At 49.7% G+C, this 23,487-nt stretch overlaps 1 protein-coding gene across 2 annotated transcripts in view; it reads left to right on the forward strand.

Annotated features, from left to right (window-relative positions):
• The window catches only part of GNAO1 (G protein subunit alpha o1), a gene marked incomplete at both ends in the record, with an annotated part of 115,921 nt that overhangs the window by 79,421 nt on the left and 13,013 nt on the right, over positions 1–23,487 (forward strand). For both annotated transcript variants that reach the window (XM_079541248.1, XM_079541247.1), the window contains 2 exons: positions 20,480–20,608; positions 21,050–21,179. In XM_079541248.1, coding sequence (XP_079397374.1) covers positions 20,480–20,608; positions 21,050–21,179 — 259 coding nt within the window. The remainder of the gene's footprint in view (positions 1–20,479; positions 20,609–21,049; positions 21,180–23,487) is intronic.

A 23,487-nucleotide genomic window follows, 5' to 3' on the forward strand; every position in this document is an offset into this window, starting at 1 on the left:
TGGCAGGGCAATTTGGGAACACAGAATTACTTTGCTGTTGCGGCGCTGCAGCAGAGCATGAGCGATGACACATCTCTTGGCATTGACCAAAAAGCAAACGGGAACTCTGCAGATGTGTGATTGGTGTCACAGCATCCTACCCAACAATTTCACACTGCAAACAACCACATCTAAGTGATGATTCCAAAATATGCTGACTTTTAATCACTGCTAGGAGGACATCCATGTATAATCAATATTCCTTTGCCTGTAACAGCAAGATCTGCCTTTTCTTGCCACTTTTTTTTTCCCCACAAAACAAGTGTGTGATGGCAAAAACGCATCATTAGAGATATAAATTATATAAAATGCCAGTCCTAATTGCGTTACAACCTTGTGGAAAATTCTTCAATTGTTTTAGAGCCAATTACCTTGAGGAAAGTATTTTGATTCTCCTTCCATGCAATATAGCAGTTGAAAACAATCAGCTTCGCCCTCCCAGCGTGACCAGATGCTGGGTAATTCATCAGCGGGAGCTCTGAAATCACAAACGGTTTCCAGACGTGAACTCAAGAGGCTCAGTGCTGTGGCATTCACTGTGATGGCTACACGCATTTGCAGCCCAACAAAATTGTTTCTGGCGTTGTTAACAAAGTCTCCTGTGCTGCGCTGAAACTCTCAAGCTGTTCAGCACAAAAAGAGAAGTGATGATAGAAGAAAGAAGGAGAGGAGAAGTTAAAGCCTGTTGGCTTTTGCATTGCTCCTTTTACAATCACTAGAATCACCCAGACTGGAAGAGGCCTTCAGGTCACAAAGTGACCTGAACAAAGTGACATGGACATGACCTGCTGCTTTCCGTCATTAAACTGTGTCTCCTACCTGGCAAAACACTGGCTGCATCTTTTGATGGGGTTAAATGGTGGATTTGTCTGTCCCTGGGTGAGCACACAGACACACAAACCCAGGGAGCTGGTGCTGGGGTGCTTTACTGCTCACCTGCTCGCCTTGAAGATGCACCCAACAAGAAAGACATCTTCTGCATAAACCATGGAGAAAAAATAACTTCGGGCACATTTTCCACCTCCCAGAATTGGGGACCCTCAAAAAATCACCCTTCAAAGCTGTGACAGTGACACAAATCATCGGGAAGAAGAGGATACAGGCCTTTCCCTCAGGGAAAGCTCCCTTTCCCTAGCCATGGTTGCACACGCAGCCGGAGGAGGGCTGTGCCTCCTCTGCTGCCCCGGGCTGTGCCTTTTCTTGTGGCAGGACTCTCGTTTCTGCGCTAGGGCAGCTGGTGAAGCTGACGATAACAAAGTCCTTTGCACGCCCAGATCCGGAGCCCCTGGTGTTTCCGTCATCAGGAGCAGAGATGCTGTCACAGGACTGGGACTCCAGCGCATCCCGCCGTAGCTCTGGGCCCTGGTGCATCGCACCAGATGGTGATGCAAGTGAGAGCTCAGTTGGCACTTATTCACGCCCAGTGGACACCCAGTGAAAAGAGGCATATTTTTCATTTAATCTTTCGGTGCTCCGAGGTTGTTTTCTTCTGCATGAGCGAAAAATTTGAGACAGTTTTCTATTTTTTTCTCTCTCCTGGGAAAGGACTTGTCTTTATTGACACTGATATTGGCTTTAACGCACTCGTAACTACAAAATGGGTTTTCATTAGGGTTAAGAAAAACAAATTCTGGACAAAAGCTGAATCTGAAATTCTCAGAGGTGAAAAACAGAGATGATGATAGCGAGTTGGGCTGCCTGCATATGGGCATCTCCCTTATTTTGGGTTTCTCTTGGTGCCAAGCATAGGAGCTGATGCTTGCTGGCAGGAAGGAAGATCACTACTGGGATCACAAAGCCCAAGGCACTTGGAGACCTGCAGGGCAGCACAGGTGGGACTGTCAGGGCAGCTGGGGCAGTGCCCTTCATCCCCACCGTGTCACATGCATCCCGAATTCACCAAAATCTGTGCCGAATCCCCTATCTGCTCCCCAGGAACCACTGCCTGGGCTTCTCCACATCACTAAATGCAAGGTCAGCAATCAGCATCTGCTTTATTTAATGGATAAAGGCACCGTGGCTGTCCCCTGTGCCCTGCAGATTCCGACAAGGCGGAGCTGCCAGACCAAAGCAGCCCTGTGCTGTCACTAGGGCTCACTCCTGGCCACTGCCCTGCTTGTCCTGAGCTGCACTCCCAGTGCTTTGCCTTGATTTTTGAAATGGGAACTAAGGCCTTCTACTGCGTGCTCTGGGAGAGCAAACCTCAGGCTAATCAACAGCCTGTGAGAGCTAGCAGCAGGGCTCTTATTAGTCTATCATTAATTTGTCTGAAAATAGATTTAATATTTCTTATTAGCCTAAACATGAACTCAGTAATAGCTCTTCTCTCCTGTCAAAGATGAGCAAGAGCATGTTGTTACCTGCTCTGCCTAACAGTCTGGACGTTACTGCAAAGCATTGTTTCTTTTAGGCTCTAAATTCAGCCTCTTTTTAGCAGGGTTTTTGTATCTACTGCAAAGGAAAAATGGAAAATAGCACTCTTGCAGAGAAAAAATGTGACAGAGGAAGAGGGGAAATTCTGCAAGGATCCTCATGTGTCTTGTGCAGCATTAAGTAAAACAACAAGGACAGCAAGAGAGGGAAAGAGAGTAAGAGGTAGCCATGGGTTTCATCATCGGTCATTACTGCATTTTTTCATCATTCCCTCAGGCAAATTTATGGGTGGGTTGAGTTCCACATTCCTAATCTCCTGATTATGTTTTCATTCCTACTTCGTCTCCTCTTCCTTTCTTGTCCGCGTGCCTAGGAGCTAAATCTACCTCTGATCATCAAAAAGCCTGGGCATTGCTGATGCCTTTTCTTGTCCAGCCAATTTCTGTCTGTGGAAGCACATCTGTGACCCACATTTTGCTTTCAAAATCAGCAAAATAGAGGTTTCCAGCTGGTTTCCTTAATCTCCTGCTTTTGTTCAGAATTAAAAACTGTCTTGTTTCCTGTCCTCAAGCTCCTAGTTAGCCTGGTCAGGGGATGCAGTGCGGAGGGCAGGTCTGATGGTGAGCACCCAGGTTTGGGGACCTGCTTTGAGCAGCCTCAGATGTGAGGAGAGGAATGGAGCAGACGGAGCATACACACGAGCACCACTCCTCCATGCACATATCCATGCAGGCAAGATGTGTAGGCAGAGGCAGTTTGCAAGTACACATATACACGAAGAAAAAAGAATCCATCTCAAGTTATTCTCTGGCTTCCAACTACACTGAAAGATCACTTGATAACGCCAGGGCTGTGAAACTACCGTGAAACTGCAAAGTATTTTAGGCCTATGTTCAACCCATCCATCTTCACACATCTGAGGTGTCGGGGCTTAGGAAACTTGCTGCCTTTGGCTCTCTGTAGGGAGTGAAGGGAGGGAGAGCTGCTTCCAAAGGGGAGCACAGACCTCAGTGCAGCTTAAAGAAGTGCAGAAGTTGCAGTTGTGTCTGCTGCCCCAGTGTAGCTAACAACTTTGATATCTCAAGCCAACTGGACACCGCTTCAGTCAGCCCATTTTCAGGAGCTCCTTGGGCAGTGCCCTAAGGAAGTGTCGCGCTGAGCGCAGGTTAAAACAGTGATGCTTTCCTTCTCACACCTGCTCATGTGGGATTGCTTTCTGATCTCTTCTCCTTGCAAAGAAATTGTCATTGCACGGTGGTATCACCTTCCTTGCCAGTGCTCATTGCACCCCACATGGCAACACGCATTAGTTGGAGCCAGACATTGTCATGATGTAGGGATCTGCTTCTGGAGTGAGCCCCAGCGGAGCACCGCCAGAACAGGTTGCTGTAAAATCTCCAGCCTTGGGAATACTTGCAGCTGAGCCACCTGAGTTACAAACTGAGTTTAACTTTGAAGGAGGCCCTGCCTCCCTTCCCACGTCGAGACTGAATCCTGCAGCAAATTGGGCTCCTGCAGCTCCCCTGTTCATGGACCTTCACACGACTTTCCCAAAATCATTTCCATTCCCACTTCCCTGATGGTTGCAGTCTCCTGCTTGCAGCCAGCTCACCAGCATGGAGGTTGAGGGGGAAAGAAGTAAATCCTGCTGCAGTCAGCAATGCTGCTTTACTGGGTGCTCTGGAGAAGGCTACATGTGGCCAGGCAGTACTATTTGATCCTATTTAGCCCAAACTTGGTACCTGTGCAAGCGATACATCCGGGCTTCATTACATCATGCAAGTGCTCTGTGCTTCAGAACTGTGCAGCTCTGCAAAACGAATGTTGGCAGCAAGCTAAACATTCAGATCGTGGCGCTTCAGGACGTGGGCTTTACGCACAACCATCAGGACACGGTCTGTTTTAATAAGCTGCCATTGTCGCTGGCTCTCTCAGGCTGAGGAAAGAGGAATTATAGGTCAAGGTTTTGCATTAATATTCTCATCAGGTGCCTGGATTTCATTTTCTTATCACAGCTTTTGCATTAGGATATGGTTTTCTGTCCGCCCTTCTTATTCTTGCCTGTCACTTGAGCTCATTTGTGTTTAATTAGAGGGAGTAGCAGCGTAAATGGAACAGTCCAATTAATTGGTATGACTGTGCTGCACTGTTTATTGAACAATCCACCTTTGTGTCTTGGAGTCCAGGGAAAATACATCAGAGGCAGAGATGTAGATACATTTGTCTGAATGTATGGTTTAATTTACCCCTGTAAGTAAATATGATGACCAACTTTGAATAATTAAGTTCCCCCTGTGATAAGCAAAACAAAACAGCTCATAATGGCTAGAGCTGGTTGACTGGAATCTTCAGCACTGCTGGATCCCCACCAACGAGATGCAAATGGCTTTCTGTGGTGCCTGGTCGTGCCAGGTCTGTAGGGGGGCCTTTTCTGGGAAGTGAGGTCTCTGCTCCCCAGTTGGGTTACCCACCAATGTGGGCCCAGCTGAATGGCAGCCTCCAGCAAGGCGAGGTCCTTGTAGAGGTCCCAGGCTTTAATGTGCCATTGTCACAAATGAAGAAATTGCTATCGTTACATGACCACATCTAGGGCTGATTGTGAGGGAAAAATGTTATCTTTGAAATCAGCTTGATGTTTTCCAGCATCCCAACCTCAGTCTTCATTCATCTGGAGAACCAATTTCTCCCAGATTAGTTGCATTCTCTCCAGAGACTGCCGCTATTGGCCCTAAGCAGAGTACAGGCCATGTCACAGCATCTCCAAGGTGGGTGCTAAGCAACACTCCCCCCCCATCCCACCAGATTGTGCCAGGAGATCGATTGCAAGGACTGAGTTTGTTGGTGAGGTGCGGCACTGAGGGGTGAGGCATGGAGAGTGGGTTGGGGCTGGATTTAATGATTTTAGAGGACCTTTCCAGCCTTACTGATTCTGCAATAACTCATCAGCAGGACTGGGCAGTTGGTGCTCTCCTTTCCAAAGGGCCGGTTAGTAGCAGAGCCTGGAAAGCAGTGGGAGAAGGGGAGCATTGCACCAGTGCCTTTATCAGAGGGGGAAATGGTTTGTTGCTAACAGAAAATGTGCTGGCATGATCTCTTTTCTCCTTTTTCTCTTCTTCCCAAATCTGGGAAAATAATATCATGAAGCTGCTTGGGGTGCCATGGCTTGGCTGACTGACATTGGTAGCCCAAGTTCATTTGTGCAGAAGTAAACCTGGAAAGAAGAAAACCTAAAAATCACGTGAGGCTGAGGTGCTGTCAGCCTGGACAGGCACATGGGCTGCAAGCAGTGGTTGTCCACAGTGAGAGCCTGCAGAAAACACCGAGCTGCTCTGCAGTTACTTTGTCTGAAGGAGGGGACACTGCCAGCATTTGGGAACAGATTCTTGTCTTCTCAGGTTTTGTTTAGAGCACAGGAACTGCCAGCACCACCAATAAACACACTCCGATTTACCCCCAGAGGAAACCTGTTGAACCATAGTCCTGAACCCTGGTGGGCTGCTGCTTATGGCTGACTGGCAGATCCTCCCCTTTCAGGGGCTCTGGGTGACAGATTCTGTGCAGGGAGATAGCACTTGTTTTTTGACTGAGTATTTGTATATTTTTAGGCTGCAGTGTCCTTATGAAACCAGCTGGAACTGGCAGGCTGCCACCACGGCTTGGGGTGATTTTGTTGTTGTTTTATTCCGTTTGCTTTTTTGCTGGTACCCAGCCCCCGTTTCCCACTGACTCTGCCTTTTGGCATCGCTCACGTGGGGCATCCTCCCTTGAGGATGCTCTCAGGGCATCCCAACCTCCGTCCTCAGGTCCGGGCTGGGATCTGGCTGCCCCCAGCCCTCAACCCTGTGCTGCATCAGCCCAGCACGCCGGGTCTCTTCTTCACACCCCCATTGTCAGGTCTGGCACCATCCGTGGGAAGGGCCGAGCCAGGAGGCGGCCACGCATGCTTTCCGATGGATGTGCTGCTTGTTTGAAATCCTTAAATGGCAAAGAATGGCAGGAACGTGGGGGTTTCTTTGCAGCCAGGCTCTGGGACGGAGCAAAAACGTCTCCCACATGGCTCAGCAGACACCGGAGGCGACAGAGTGATGGGGCGGCAGAGCTGGGCCGGGCAGATAGCTCCCTGTGCACAGGGTGGATTTATGTCCCTGTTTCCCTCCTTGCAGCTCTCTTGCACAAGTGCTGCCAGAAACCGGAGCTGGCACACACTCACACAGTGCATTGGACCAAGGGAAGGAGCAGGGCATCACTGTGCTCAGGTGTCCGAGGTTATGAGTAAAATCCCAAACCAGTCATGAGCTTAGCTTAGAAAGCCCACATTTTTCAATATGTATTAAGACAATCATTGGAAAATTGCTTTTATCTGCTGTTTCCTAAGCCGGGTTTATGCTTTAAAGCCTTTTGTCTTTGAACAGAAGGGCTGGAAATTTCTTTTTTTGTTTTCTTAAGCGAATTGTCCATCCAATATGCAGCCTTGAGGGAACAGGGCTTTAGAAGAGAACAAAACGAAAGGGAAAAAAAACCGAAAACACTGCAAGACTTGCAGTGAAACCACAGGAACAGGTTGAGATGGGGATGCAGCAGCCAGAGGGGCAAGGGATGCCAGGAGTAGGTGAAAGCCCCTCGGCTCGGTTCCCCACCTGCCATGAGCACCAGCACATGGCAGCAGGAAATGCTGGCTATGAGACATGGAAGCCCACGGTGCTGAGAGTGGCAAAGGCTGAAGCAAAGCAAAACATGGGCAGGGATGGGGGGGGGGGCATGGGGAGGTTTTGGTGCCCACCTTCACAGCAGGAGGCTCCCAGCACTTGCTCACAGCAATACTGCTGGAATGGAGATGTGCCTCGTGGAGCCCCCGGGCAGTGACTGTTTCACAGACTAATTGATCTAATAGCTCTAATCAGCCCTGTAGCAAACACTGCTTTGTGTCTTGCTTACCCAGCGCAAGCACCGAGCCAATATTCAACCCTTACTGATTGACTTCCAGCTGAATTTACGTTCTGTTTTTCCAGGGTCTGCCATGCCAATGGCCGTGGCTGGGACCAGGGCTAGGTGACACATGCACTCGGTGCAAGGCAAACTGTCCGATGCAGGCTTGGCACGGAGATGCTCAACCATGGATAGGCAGGAAGGCCTCTACATTTCCCCAACCCACAAGTCAGCAGGAGCACAGTGATGGACGCTGCCTGGACACAGCCCAGACCTGGTGCCAGCTATGTACTTCCTGCCTCCTTTGTCTCTTGGAGGGGTCAAAAGGGCTTCCCAGCTTTTTTTTTCCCCCAAAAGCCCAGGAATGCACACACCGATGGGACAATCACTGACTTGGGCAAGGCAGTCAAATATGATGCTGCTGTGTTACTAGCTTGCCTGCCACACTGCCGTGCACAAATCCTGCCAGGCTGGATTGGTCTATTAGTGGGCGTGATAGGCTGCAAGCCTCAGATACTGCAGATGTGTGACCTTTTTGTGTCACCACAGACACCCAAACCCACAACTCCCATTCTCCCACGTCTCTGCCCCCCATCTCCATGCAGGGCTGATCAGTTCAGTCATGACAACGTGGTTCAGTGCAGATGGAGGCTGGAGCTCGAGCAGATCAAGCACCGGTCCTTGCGCCAAAATCCCCCAGCTGCATCTTCCCCACCTCCAGCACTCTTCATGTGCTTCAATACACAGAGAAGGCACTTCTGCAGAGGTCTGTAGGGATCTCTTCTGGAGCTGAATTCATTGGGAAAGAAGGGCGGAAGTGCTTCTGAGCCCAGATTTCAGGCAGAACCTTCTCTGTGCTGTTGGAAAGGGAGAGAAGAGATACAGGAGAAAAGAAACTAGGCACAAACCGCACTGTGGAGCCCTGCCAGGGAAGTGTCAGCTCTGATTTTGGCATGGAATCCAAGCCTCCCTCTTGCTGCGATTTGTGATTTGTTGCTGTAACCCTTTTGCTGCTGGGTTACACTGTCACCCAGGGCAGAGCAGCAGATTTACTGGGAGCACCAGGCTTGAGAAGCAAGTCAGTGCTCCAAAATCATAAGTCCAGATCACAAAATACCCCGTGAGACATCAGTGTGGCTCTGAAAGTCTGGCAGCACTTCTAAAGGCATAAATCAGCATTTCCTGCTCCATCCCAGTATGGCTGTGGGCACCCGAGGTTTTTAAATATTTCTTAGCTATCTGCACGTCTTCATTCAGAAAACACGAGGCATTGCCCCCTACTGACCAGAGTTAAAGTCAGTTTAAACGTTTCCATTGAAGCTTGTCCTCTGTTTTACAATGCACAAGCACGAGAAACAGAGAACTGGGGGTGCACTGAGCAGTGAGTACAAATCTGAAGTGTCCAGGAACAGGAGGAAGTCTGCAGAAATGTGATGCTGACACCAGCTAGCATTTCCTGAGAGCTGGGAATTGATAATGGAGTCCAGGTGAAAATCTTCACTCCAGCTAATGGAAACATCAACTTTGAGTTGAGAAATCCCCTCATCCCTCAAAGATTATCTCATTGAACAAAAAGGCATTAACGAAGAAATGACACACACATAGAAGCTACAGATAAGCTTGGGAAAAGAAAAAAAAATAAAAGATTAGCACACTTCTGTGCCCATCCTGAAGGTGATGGGGAGACTGGACACCCCAGGCATACTCTAAGCAGCCTCTCCCCACCTGGGGTTGTCTTCTGGGCAGGGCTAGATGGACTTTCCACTTGCCTGTGCTCCCCAGAGTTGGTAGAGCTGGTTGTTGCCTTTGCACAGGCAATGAAATGAGGCTTAGCTCTACTATGTTTATTCAGACATCTGTGATCACTACGGGAGGCTTAAGAGCATATGCTTAAAATAGTTGGTAGTAAACAGAAAGTGTGCTGAATGCACAGAGGTCACCCTCACGACCTGCTTATCTTACCAAGGGCTTCTCTAGCTTTGGTGCCTGTTGATCTGCACACACTTGGCCGCTCTCTGCCCTCTTTCCTGACTCTCCATCCCCAAGCAAAGTAGTGGTATGAGCACCCCAGCCATGGTGCTCAGCTGGATGTGGGCTGGGAGTATCTCAGGCTGCTGCTGCTGAACTTTGGGCTGCAGGCACCACTGGAGCATCTCAGAGAACACGCAGAGCTCTGCTCCACCCACCTTGCTCCGTTCATCCTGCTCCATGTATTCCTTGCCCCTAGAACAGAGGTGTAATGGGAAGCCGTAGGTTTTGCTTTGATCCTGCAGCCTCTGCTTGGTGTTTCACCATTTTCCATCAGCTTGAGAGGAGATCTGGCTGCAGAGAGAGCACCTGTCCAAGCAAAGTGCATTGCAGTGTGGGACTGCCTGGTACACTTGGGAACAAGCACTTTTGCTCTGCAGGAGGGAGAGCTCCTTTAAGGACATGTAGCCCACGTCGAGAAGAAAAACACGAAGAAAAATTGGACAGACTCCACGATCTGCCTTTAAGCATGCTACCTCGCATCCTCTGCCTCGTGTCCCCATGACAACAGCCGCGTTATGCACCTCTGTGCTTAGGCTGCAGTCCCCCAGCTGCTCCGCTCACACCGCAGTGTGGCACGCAGGCTCACAGCACGGGCACACTAGAGACAGTCCCGGGGAGCTGTCTGTCCCCCTCCTTCCGGCGCACTGCTCATCTCCCTGCTTCTGCCTTAACTCTCATCAGTGCAATCCTCAGCCCCAAGGTCATGCAGTGCGTGAAGACCCAACATGAACGATGTGTCTGGGTGCAAAAGCAAGGCTTGGCAGGAGCAGCGTCACACAGATGTGGGTAGGAGATGGCCCAGACCCATCCCGCAGCACTCCCTGTGTGGACACCAGGGGCCTCTGGTGGGCCTTCAGGAGTTATTTTTATTTTCACTTTGCAGTTGAAGCCAAAAGGCTCTTTATTTTGAGAAGCCTCAAACGTTGATTGGATACAACCGATCCTGCCATCAGCTGGTGCAGTGCCACCAGATAAATAAATCTTGCATGCGTCTGTAATTACTGCTTAGCTTGTGTTTAAATGCAACATCATTGATCTGCAAAACTCATCAAAACCCACAGAGGAATGCATGAAATTATATTGATTAGAGCAGCAAAGTACATGACTGCATCCATTTTCAGCCTTCTTCATTCACCAAAAAAAAAAAACCACCAAAAAACCACACGCATTTATGTTACCTCTTTTCAAATTCTTGAGTTAACTTGAAATTTAATAGCCAATTTTAACATCAATCTGATGGTCTGCTATGATGGGGTGACAGCACTGGTGGATAAAGGGAAGGCTACTGATGTCATCTGCCTGGACTTCTGTAAGACCTTTTACATAGTTCCTTACCACATCCTTATTTCTAAATTGTGGCAATGCAGATTTGAAGGGTGGACTATTTGATGGATAAGGAATTGGTTGGAAGGTCACATCCAGAGGGTTGTGGTCAATGGCTCTGTGTCCAGGTGGAGGCCGGTAATGAGCAGTGTCCCCCAGGGGTCTGTCTTGGGTCCTGTACTCTTTAGCATCTTCATGTTAGCTTTTCAATGACATAGGTGATGGATTTGAGGGCACACTCAGCAACTTTGCTGATGACACTGAGCTGAGCAGCGTGGTTGATGTGACATAAGGAAGGGATGCCATCCAGAGGGACCTTGATCAAATCCAGAAGTGTGTGAACCTAATGAGGTTCAACAAAGCAAAGGGCGAGAGTTTACGTTTGGGTCAGGGTTATCTCAGTTATGTATACAGACTGAGAGAAGAGCTCCTCGAGAATAGCCCTGCTGAGAAGGACTTAGCAGTCCTGGTAGATTAAAAACAAAACACGAGCCACCAGTGTGTGCTTACAGCCTGGAAGGCCAATGGTATCTCGGCTTCCATTAGAAGAGGACTGGCCAACAGGGTGAGGGAGGTAGTTGTCCCCATCTAGCTTTGTGAAGCCCCAGCTGTAGTACTACGACCAGGTCCGGGGCCCCCAACACAGGAAAAGTCTGGAGTTTTTGGATAGGGTACAGAGGAGGCCATGAAGATGATCCAAGGGCTGGGGCACTTCTCCTATGAAGACAGGCTGAAGGAGCTGGGCCTGTTCAGCCTGGAAAAGAGAAGGCTATGGGGAGACCTCATTGCAGCCTCCCAATATTTAAAGGGTGATCCATCCTTATCCATCAAATAGTCTGCCCTTCAAATCCATCTCTCTCCAGTTTAGAGATAAGGATGCAGTGGGGGACCATATCAAAGGTCTTACAGAAAAGAAGAAGGGAAATTGACTTTTTAGATGGATAGACAGTGACAGAACAAGGAGGAATGATTTTAAACTAAAGTAGGGAAGATTTAGATTAGGTGTCAAGGAGAAGTTTTTCACTGACAGGGTGGTGAGGTGCTGGAACAGCTGCCCAGAGAGGCTGTGGATGCCCCATCCATCCCTGGAGGTGTTCAAGGCCAGGTTGGATGGGGCCCTGGGCAGCCTGGGCTGGCACTACAGCTAGCAGCTGGCAGCCCTGCCTGCTGCAGTGGGGTTGGAACCTGATGACCTGATGACCATGGAGGTCCCTTCCAGCACGAGCCATGCTACAATTGTATGATTCTAATGGTTCTATGATTCTATGATTCTTTCCTATAATAGGCCAACAAATTTCTACTGGCTCTGTAGCATGTGCCCCTACATGGGCAACATCCCAGTTAAAAGCATGGAAGGTCATCACTTAGCTGTTACAAAACTCAGTGCAGTAAGGTCTTGTGATTAAAGCTTCTGTCTGTGATTTAGAAAACCCAAACCAACTTCCAAATGCTGCCACGAACTTCCTGTTGTGTCGTCAGTCAAGTCATACATCCTCTGAATACTTGTACTCCTCATAAACCAAGTGTGATGAATAATATCTCCCTGCTCGGGCGGGAAGCTGGGGATGCATCGATCATGCTTAGCAGGAATGGAGATGCAGTGAGTGCGGAATGCAGGCTGGGCTGGGGCGATGCTCGTGCTGACGGGCCATCTGCTCCCGATGCTCTCCTCCTGCTCTGCAGCCAAGAGGAAGCTCAACACCAGATTTCTATTGGCAGCGGTGTCCGCATTGTCTGGAAAGATTCCTGATGTTTTCCAGCCCTCCCGCTGCTCGGAGCTGGCTCTCTGCTCCTAGGGGAAGCGAAGCTCTCCTGGGTCAACTCACAAGTCTTGCAGCAGGCTGCACCATGCCCTCTGCCCACATCCCTCAGTGCCACATCTCCATGATGCTGAGTCGCCTCCAGGGACGGCAACTCTCCTCCCTCCCTGGGCAGCTGTGTCAGTGCCTCACTGCTCTTCCAGAGAAAAATTTGTTACACCCAACCTGTACCTCCCATCATTAAGGCCATTACCTCTCTTCGTTACAAGGCGTGCTGTAGGCAGGGAGCACACAGGAAGGCCTCCGCACAGCCCCCACAGCACCCCACCAGCTTGGCTGGGCTGTCCCGTATGGAGTGTCCCAGGCTGATGCTGTCACATCTACATCCCTGGCACATCTTAATGTGAAGATGGGGTCAGCCTGCTCCTATGGAGATCTGGGGGTGGCATGGAGCGCTGGCTGGGGTCAGGGTGGCTGTGTGGTGGCAGGGGGCTGCAATGATGGGTTGAACTGAGGCTGCTTGCTGCTAGGAGAGGAAAGGAGAGGTGTGCAGTCAGCAGGTGACAGTGTAGGGGGAGCCAGCAAGCTGTTGTGAGACACACAAACACGGGTTTTCTCCTCACAGCTGTGTGTCTGAACGCTGTCTAACAGGATGGGAAACTCCACAGATTTTCCTGACATGCCTCTGCTTCTAGATCCGGCCTGGAGTGAAACAAAAATGCAGCAATCCCACAAGCAGAGCTGTTCTCAGGGGAGCCGCAATCTGACATTTTGCTGAGAAGCACTAGAAGGTCCCTGTGCAAAGCAGGGGTCTCACATGCCCAGGAGAACTCCTCTGTTTGGGGTAACAGAACATCCTCAGTGCACAGCCGAGGGCAGACCCTGAGTTTTCCCTGTCCGCAGCACAGCACTGACTGATTTCCGTACCTGCAGTTCCTGGCAGGGAGGCTTCTTTGGGGCTTGAAAGGAGAAGTCCTATAGCCTGCTACAGTGTGAGGAAAAAGAGAGGTGAGAGGATCTTCCAGCATGATTCCACTCCGTTGCCAACTCCCACCTTCCCCTGGACCACCACGGACATTTAAAGGAGAGCCCCGACTGAAGGCAGCTTCAGACAGAGGAGCCCACCCCACTCTGTATAATTACAGTCACCGTGCTAGAGACATCCTCTGTCTGCTTGATACAGGAGCTCAGATCTCATTAACTAATGCTTCCCTTTGGGTCTGATCTAAATCCCTCACCAGGGCCACCCCCACCACAGGCAGACACCTCGCACCGCAAGGATGCTACAGCTCTATTTTTTTCTTCCTGCTTAGAAATGAAGATGTTAATGTTGCTTTCCCTACTGCCGCAGGTGTTCTTGGGCCTTCCTTCACATCGTGACAGATCTCTCTGGCCAGTGGCTGAACAAAAAGGGAATGTCTGGTTTCATCTGTGCTCACAGCTCTTTGCTTTCTGGTGTTGGAGCTTGTGAGGTTGCCAGGCGCTGGGGTAGTGAGGGCAGTGGTGAGCAAACTATTGTGGCTGTGTCCATTTTCTCATTCTAGAGATTTGGACTTGTCCACGGGGCTGCATCATATTAAGGGACTGTAAAGCAGATGCTTACATGTAGATCATACAGTTGTGTTTTCATCCTTTTCCCATCTCAGACGGAGTGTAGGAGGCCAGGAACCCTCCTCATGGTATGATGAGGTCTAGAAGAGATTCCCCGCCTCTGGACAAGGGGCCTTTCCCAGCCAAGCAGGAGTACTCAGTAGGGGATGCATCTACAGAAACAAGAGGAGAGGAGACAGATGGCAGCTGTTCCCGTACAGTCGGTGTTAAACTCTGACACAGCAATTTAATAAAGCAGAAGGAGGCAATTTTGTACATGCAGAGTAGCTGAGCTGTGAAATTCCTTGTTGCAGATGTGGCTGCTAGAAATTTATGTGGCTTTAAAAAGTGCTTAGAGAAATCTCTGGCCAGCAGGGCGAGGGAGAGGATTGTCCCTCTGCACTCTGCCCTCCTGAGGTCCCATCTGGAGTATTCTGTCCAGGTCTGGGGCCCCAGTACAGGAAAGATTTTGAGCCATTCTCTTTAAAATTCCATTATCCATAAAGTGTTGGAAGCTATGAGGAGCCCGAGTATGGCACACTTGCCCTGTCTGCATGTTCTCTCTGCTTCTGCTCTTGGACACAATTTAAGCTAGGTGGAACTATGATCTGGTCTGGAACACAGATGCTTTTTTGAAAAGGCTCCAGTATGTTTAAAAATATATATATCATTATCATTTCTGCTTACATACCTTCCAATTTTTAAATGCCATGGCAGAAAGATGAGCCAATATCTGCTTTTCCAGGGCTGCTCCAAAAATATTTCCTATACAACGTTAGGTTGTTCAAGTTGGCTTTTCCTCCAAAGCCCTCCTCTCCCCAGCCAGCACTCTCCGAGCATGAACTCAAAGTGTATCAGTGGCCTCCATTCCAGCAGTAACAAGACCTTGCTGTATTGCTGGCCATCCAGCCCATGAGCAAAGCCAGCCAGCAGCTCATGACCAGAGCTGCAGCTCCCTTCATGCCTCCAAATGCCTTTATTACACTATATCTATTTAGTGGCACCTCTCATCCACAAACAAGCTAAAAATTATTCTGCGTCCAGTCATACCATGGGAAACTGCAAGTCTAGTTAGGACAACTGATCTCCACCTTTCTTTTCCTCATTCCTCCTGTCTATCATTAGATTAATATCAATTTCCCAAGCTGAGCTTAGTACAAGCTCGATACAGCTGCCTGCACGACTCCTTTCCTCTTTTCATGGGTGCACCCTTATACCTGCAGCCAGCAAGGTCTGAACAAACACCCTATGATCCAGACAGCAGCAGCTTTCCAGTTCAGTGAGAGCTAAAAAAAGGAGTTGCAGCACAGCTTCCCTCCTGACAAGATTTGGCAACATCCTTTTAACAGGGGGGGAACATCCTTCTCATTTCCATTGCAGAGCAGTGAGCACCTAGAGCTCATGCAGGAAAATACCCACAGTGTGGTCCTGGTGACCAGCGCTGCTGCTGCCAGCAGTGAACCCAACAGCACAGCTGAGGCCCTGGCACTGCTTCCCAGAGAGCTGTGGGTGCCCCATCCCTGGAGGTGCCCAGGGCCATTGGATGGGACTCTGGAAGCCTGAGCTTATGGGGGCAGCAAGCCTGGGACAGAAGGTTAGAACTGGATGGGTTTTAAGGTCCTTTCCAACCCAAACCAAATTGCTTCCCTTCTGCAGTCCCTTACCCTGCCCACCTGGCTCATCTGCCAGCACAGGCAAGCAACATGCCTTGCCACGTGCTGTTGCTTTCCCCAAGAGAACATCATATCTGCGCACGTGTGAGTGCTGTGCTTCCTTCCCCAACGTGTTATCGATTGCTGAAGGGACACAGTACAACTGCCTGGCTACATTTCAAGCATTTCATAACTGATGGTTATTGAAGACGTATTACATCAGCCTTGTGTGTGCTGCTGGGCTCTGGTTGTGGGCTCTGGGGTTTTCTTCCCCTTGCTCCTCAGCAATACGGGCAGTAGGGCCGGGCATGCTGCCTGCAGGAGGAGCCCTGTGGTGCCTGGCCTGAGCAGCCGTGCTGCCGTATCACACCTTCTGGAAGCAGCACACACACAAGTTTCCTCTCCTGGTGGAAGATGCTGTGAGTTTACTATGCTGACACTCCCCAAGTCTGGTGCTGTTCATCTGGCTCCTTCCTCTGCAGTTACTAAATATTAAATGCTTCAATGCTAAATATACATTTTGCTACTGGTTCATCAGCACAAAAGGAAGAAGTTAGGGTACAATCTAATGCCAGAAGCAGATAACACACATTAGAAATGCGCTTTTCCATCCACGAGTGCAGCACAACCTCTTGGCTGGGACATCTTCTCAAGAGCATCCAGAAAGAGACTGCTCGTGACAGGTTTAATCATTAACCTTGATTGAAAAGCCAGTGTTTGCCAGCAGCTACCAATCCACGTGTCAGAGCTCACCCTTGAGCACTTCTGCACAAGGAGCAGAAAATAACCCGGCAGTGACTCAGCTCTCTGACACGTGGTGCCTTTCTCTCCAGTGCAACCCAAGCCAATGCTGCAGTGCTTGGGTATATCCCACCCATGGCCCTTCACTCACAGTCCAGCACTTTGAAGGAAAATCTGATAAGGTACTGCCATTTCCAGGCTTGCTCTTCTGCTTTTCCACCCCGGCGTTCCCACGTCCATCCTAAGGAAGCACAACTAAGTGAACACAGAGCTTTAACTATTTTCTTGCCAGTGACCTCAACCCATGGGAATATACATCTGTGTACGCTGTGCCACAGGCATCCAGCTGGGGACCTCAGCTGCATTTCTCCATTATGGACAGCAGCCAGCAGAGCCTCTGGCACAGGCACCAACCTGGGAGGGTTCCGTGGGCAGTGTGCCTGGGGAGGGTCCCTGTCCCCAGGGCAGTGTGTGTGTGCCACCACCGCTGTGTTCCCAGAGAGAAACTCCTGCAGCAACCTCTTTGGCACCAGCAGAGCTGCTACGGTGTGCCATTGGAAACTTTATTTACACCCTATTTTCAAGACTACCTTGTGAGGAAAGTCATCTAGTCATCTAGTCCTTGTAGAGCCTTTTGTAGCCTCAGACTCATCCTTTCCTCTCCGGCTTTGGGAAATGCTGCTTCTTGTGCATTTTGCTTTTGGCAGCGTAATGTGGTCAGGCTTCACCTCCCCAAGTCTGATAAACCAAGTGACTCAGAAACCTGCAATCTGCTTCAAAACAAAGCATTTAAGTTAAGAGATGTAAGCAGTAATGGAGCTGCTCAGCTTGGGAGCACAAGTGCTAAAGGAGGATTCATGTATGCAGGAACCTTCTAACCTTTCAACAGTTTTTTTTTAACCCCTGCAAGCCCTGGGCAACGTGGGTGGCAAGTAGGAGCCAATGTGTCATTTCAGATACACTTCCTCTCCAGTTTGCAGTACCCTCAGAGCAGACGATGCTCTGATGCCAGCACAGAGCAACAGGGATGATGTAGGGTGGGGAGAGCCGAGTGCTCACTCTGCAGCCTCCTAAGTGCTCTTATTTCTGCTAGTTAAACAGATGCTGCCATCAGAGGGGATTATGTGTCATCAAACCAGTCAGTCGCGACAACTAATTGTCTCCAGCAACAGTTTGCTCTGAGATTGGCAGCTCAAGGGGCGTACGGGGGCACTGCCACCCAATGCTGGGTAGCATGGGGAGCACAGGGCTGGTGCTAATGGAGCCCAGCACAGTGGTGAAGTCTAGGGTAAAAACGTTCCATAGCCTGGGATGGGAGAGATTCCTGGTGAGAGCAGTCAAAAGAGTAAATAGTTGTGGAATGCAGCTTCGAAAACAACACTGAAAATATTATATAACTTCATATAAACTGATAGCTGAGTCTCATCAAGACGACCAGGAGAGCTGCAGACCCAGGGACCTGAAATAATTTCAGGCACTGAAAAACACATAGGGAATGCTGAAAAAGACTATAAATGAGGAAATAGATGGAGAGGAGTTAGTGGAAAAGGCAAGCAGTGAGTTAGGGCCTGTGGCCCAGAGCTGGGTGTGTTTCATGGCAGTGACCCCATGCTGCCAGCCCCAGCGTCCAGCTCACCCACAGCTGGGCAGGATGAGGACTGAGGGGGCTGAGTTCTCTGCCACTGCAGCACCCTTAGCACGGGCAAGCATCACCCTGCAGCCTGCACATTGTACTGCTCATTGGACAGACTCTCCCAGCCCAGTTTCCCATGGAGGTATCCCAGTCTGGGATGGGATGGATCCCTCCCAACTCTCCTCCCTCTACTGCAGCCTTCCTGCCCCCTCTAGAGGCTGCATCCCATCCCACCAACCCGGTTAGATCCCCAGCACACGGTGGGTGGAGGCACCTGAGGCTGTGTGGCTGCATGCACAAGGGTGCAAAGGTGGGCAAGGAAAGCCTCAGAGCTGGTTCATTCACAGCATCCCATCCAGAGCTTGGTCAGTGCTGAGGGGCAGGGCTGTCAGCTGCATGTGTGCTGCTTTCTACGGCCGCTGCTGGTGGGGGCAGTGAGAGCCACCTGCAGCCCCGGTATGTGGCCCGAGGCCTGGAGGACACGAGCAAATTGTCACATGTCATTACTGAGTGGAAAGAAACACTCAGCACTGCACTGCTGCAATGCTGAGCCCTTCGGCCAGCACCAGCTCTTCATCCACTGCACTCAGCACAAAAGGAGGGTCTGAAAGGCAGGAATAATTAATAGGAAATGCCTTAAAATGGAGTTGAATCATAGGAAACCACAGAAAATGGAGATGGAGGAAGAGATCAAGGTCTGCAGGGCACCTGCAGCAGGAAACACCATCCCCGCTCTCTTACAGCTCCACTTTCTACCCCTTAGCATTTCAGATCTTGTTCTGGAGGACAGGGGAAGCTTGAGTCTCTGAATAGCAGCGCTGCAGAGCTCCTGGGTCTGTGGGGACGCGTAAAGGAATGCAGCTGTCTCTTAAATAACAGAAGCTGACAACCAGCTGTGAGTAGATGAGTGATCATGGCCTCGGCCGTCACAGCGAAGGAGCTCGTTTCAGCGACGAGCCAATGAAGCCCCATTCATCTATCCACAGCCCATCACAAGACTATTAAGAGAGCATCTGTCATGAAACCACAGTCTCTTTAAATGCTTGAAAAAAGGCACAGTAAAAATAACTCTCCTTATTTACTTTTCTTCGGGTGACACGATTCCTGTAAATCTTCAGCAAAAATGAGGGACAAAACCTCCACTCCCTCTAAACTTATACTTACTGGTGAAGATGATGTCTTTTCCTGACATATGCACAGCTCCTCTTACTGCTGGGTAACACGCAAGATGCCCAAAAACCAGATCCACAGGGCCATCCTGCTGCTCATGGACAGATTTGCTTTGGCATAGTCACAGTGCATCTCACAGACATGAGATGGCAGCTCCTGGATCTGGAGGTAGACAGCTGGGCTCTGTAATGCACACCCTCTAGGAACCATAGAACCATAGAATCATGAGGGTTGGAAAGGACCACTGAGGGCTATTAGTCCAACCATCAGCCCGTCACCGCCGTTGAGTGTCTGTGTTCAGCTCAGCAGTGGTGGGAAAGAGTTCACTGTGTGATGCAGCGAGGTGCTTGTCATTCACACTGACTTGTATTCCAAACCAAATTCCTTGTTTCCTTGTCAACTATGTTTCATTGTCTCGGGTTGTTTGGAAAAATCAGCTTGTATGTGGATGAAAAAATGGACTGTGCTCATATGGGCACAGCTGTAGGGCATCGTCTGCAGCATTCCACACCAAAAGGTAGGACTTAATACCCAAAGTTCCAGTATGGTGAAGCATTGCCTATGGTCATGGATTTTAAGCAGGTAAATATCCTTAAATATATCAGAAAATGAGCCCTCCACTCCCCAAAAGACTTCGATGCAAACTTGCAAGTCATCACATCAAGGCTTGCCCCTGGCTTTTGGCCAAGCAGTGTATTTCCCACAGTCACTGCTCTGGTGTTTGATTCCACACCAAAGCTATGTGGGGCAGATTTGTCTCACCTAACTCGGCATGCATCCTCCAAAGGGGGCTCAGCCCAGCTGATCCTCTCTGCTACAGTCTCTTCTCTAGCAAAGCTGTCGTGCCTCGAGTAAATCCTGGGAGCAAAGTGTGCATGTGGGCAGCACCTAGCACAAGGGGCCGACCGGGACCTTCATCCCTCTGGGAATAAAACCAGCAAGTAATATTAAAACGATGCATTTTCACAGATTGCAATCAAGGCTTACAGTGCACGAACACTTAATTTCCTGCTTTCGGTCTGCTATCAGATTTTATAGTTGGGATTGTGGGTTTGGTACATGTTTGTGGTTTTTTTTCCCAGAATGGGAGAGTTTTCTTCTTTAACTACAATACGTTCAGCCATGAAAATGAGATTGAAAATGATTAATAGGAAGCCAGAGGATTTATCTGAGATTGGCAAAGATTAATGGGAGCCTCATTCTTATCTGGTTGTTTTCTTTTCTCCCTCTCTTCCCCTTAGCTACCTAGACAGCTTAGATCGAATCGGAGCTGCAGACTACCAGCCCACGGAGCAGGACATCCTTCGAACCAGGGTCAAAACAACTGGCATCGTAGAAACCCACTTCACATTCAAAAACCTCCACTTCAGGTGAGTCTCAAATTGCACACACCATGGAAGTCGGTGACGAGACATTTCTGGGAGACATCAGTACCATAAGTTTGTGAATCTTGTCTCATAATTCCTGTTCGTATATCAAACAGCTCTTTTTAAGACTGGAGCTTGTGCTGCCTTCTTCTAACCCAACCAACACCTCTTTGCTTGGAAAGACAATAGGAGATCGGCCCCAACTCTCATACATAGACAAACATTGGCCAAATCTTTTTTCCAAAATGAGTTGATCACACACAGTAAGCTCTGTGTATTGGTGAACATGATGACAGCCAGCAGAGAGACCGAGCTAGAGGTTATCAACCTCTTGCTCTGCGTTTGGAGCCTTCCAGGAACAATTTGGCAGGAAAGTGCCCAAACTGCTGAAGGTCCCCTCAGCCCACAGTGAGCCAGCACTGATGGCCCTGTCCTGTGCCGCAGGCTCTTCGATGTCGGAGGGCAGCGGTCGGAACGCAAGAAGTGGATCCACTGCTTTGAGGACGTCACGGCCATCATTTTCTGCGTGGCGCTGAGCGGCTACGACCAGGTGCTCCATGAAGACGAAACCACGGTGAGTGCCAAGCGGGTCCCAAGGGGCCCTGTGCTTCTTCACGGGATGCCATGGAGCCGTCCCCGCTGGGAGGTGGCCGTGTGCTGGCCGTGGGACTGCAGCTACGTGCTTCTGTGCGTCGCTGCCCCTTTGACATCCCAAGGAGGCTCGTCCTCCTCTGCACTCCCCAAAAACAAGTCCTGCATCCCAGGTAATGGTTCATGTGCTGGCAAAGTCACTGTTTTACTTCTCTTTTCTGCCTGATCTCTGTTTTCAAAGTGTGCTAACGGGATTCCGTGTCTGGAAGCAGAGAGGCAGATGGGTGGGCTTTTAAGAGAAATGGAAGGAAGAGGTCCTATAGCGGTGTAGAGGTGTGGGAGCAAGGTGCCCTCCCGAGGCAGGCTCAGGCGAGGAGCAGAACCTATTTCTTCAGGCTACAAAAATTCATTTTCACTAGTAAAAGTGGAACTGCTTGATTCCTTAGGTAATTTGCTTCAGGAGGGATTTTGTAACTTCCCACTGTGACATTAGGCTCAAAATACCATCTGGAAATAAAGTTAGTAGGGACCTGTGCTCTCTGATATTAGAAAGAGTGCTATTAATACAAATGAGTTAAATACACAGAAAGGATGCAAGAGGACTCATTACTGTATTCTAGCCGTTCATTCAGTGTGATGGAAATGAAAGCTCTGGGGACTAACAAGTGCAGCAAGCACCCGTCTGACAAAAAGGAGCCAAAAGCCATACTTCAACCTGGATAATTATTTCATCTGTGCTCAGTCTCACACCTCCCAGCCCTGCCTGTCTAAGAGTCTTTATTCTCCTGCTTATGAGATGTCAGTCCTGCTAGTGAGAAGGAAATCGAGGAATGTATGCTGTTAGTTACCACTTGTTTTTTCCCAAAAGACTGGAAGAGCCAACCTTTTCCAAACTGGCTATTTGAGTGCTGGCAAACTGTTGAATGAAATTACTTGAAGTTTGTTTAGGTGGTACTGGGACCAGAATTCAGGGTGGTGTTCACATCATGACTATGTACCTCCAGGTAGCTAAGCAGACTGATGAAGATTCCCTGTGCCTCCTTGTGACTGCTCATTTATAACCCTCAGTTTTCACCTCCTTCTGCCCTTGTCCCTGATGAGGGATGCACAGTTCTGTAGGATTCACTGGGGAGGAACCATGATCTCCTGCCAGGATGTAAAAACCCAGGCAATAACTCAGTGCCACGCAGCCCTGCAGCTGGGTGAGGGTGGGGGGACACACTGGAGGTGGGAGCAATACGCAGGGAGAGGACAGGCATTCAGGGCAGGGGGCTGAGCTGTAGCCTGAGAGGAGAACAAGGTGTTCTGCCGGTTTGACTTTGGCTGTGATGCCCAAACCATGCTGCTGCTGCTGAAATCGGGATCTGCGCAGCTCCAGGTTTGCTTTTCCATCAGTAAGGGTCCAGCACAGCACCAACATTTGCTCACTGTTCCCTTTCGACAAAGCCTTCCTGGGGATGCTGAGCAACAGGAGAGCAGAGGGAGCTGCTGTTCATGTACACATTCGCTGTAAATGCAGAGAGCATTCTGCTCCTGCACGGTGGGATGCCCTGCCTAACCCAGATCAACACCAGCGTGGCCAATGCAAAGCGGCAGAACGGCAGCATGGCATCTTGCCTGCACCATGGGCAGTGGGAAGCACAGCCCTGCAGGCACCCTCTCAGCAAGGCCCCAGGCACTCACGCTGCTCCCTGGTAGCGTGGTGCCTCTCCAAACAGGCGGCAGAATGCAGCACCTCTTCGGCCAGCTGATTTGCTGTGTGCCTGCATCCGTCACATCTGCTGGTTTTAATGCCGTGAATCAGCTTTTATTGCCTCTCACTTAGAAAACACGAAAAAGAGGGCAGCCAAAGGCTGGGTGTCAATCCTTCATCTTCATTTTCTGTAGAAATGTGTGCTGTGGTGCAGGCACTTCCAATTTGGTTAAGCCACTGAAAGTTTGGAGGCTGCACAGGTGTGAAGATGCCTGCAGAGTTTTCAGTGCTGGCAAGGGGAGGAAGGAGCCCTGCTGCAAGCCAGCTGCCCTAAAACACTTGCAGAGCTGGTGCACAGAGGGTTCAGCTTTTTCTGATATCTCATCATCCTCTTGGCAATAAGCACACGGTTTCGTAATGGCTTGCAGTTGTTTCAAACAAGGCTGAGCAAAAAGCCTGGTGAAACGCCCGCTGAGCTGCCCCATCCTAAAGCTGGTAGGGAAGGGTCCCTAAGGGCTGTTGTGTTTTATGGGACACATTTTCTCCCCAGCCCCCTGCCACAAAGAGCAACCCCATGGATGTCAAGGAAGGCAAGTGC

This window comes from Tetrao urogallus (assembly GCF_951394365.1).
Source record: "Tetrao urogallus genome assembly, chromosome: 12".
In the NCBI taxonomy this organism is placed as follows: Eukaryota; Metazoa; Chordata; class Aves; order Galliformes; family Phasianidae; genus Tetrao; species Tetrao urogallus.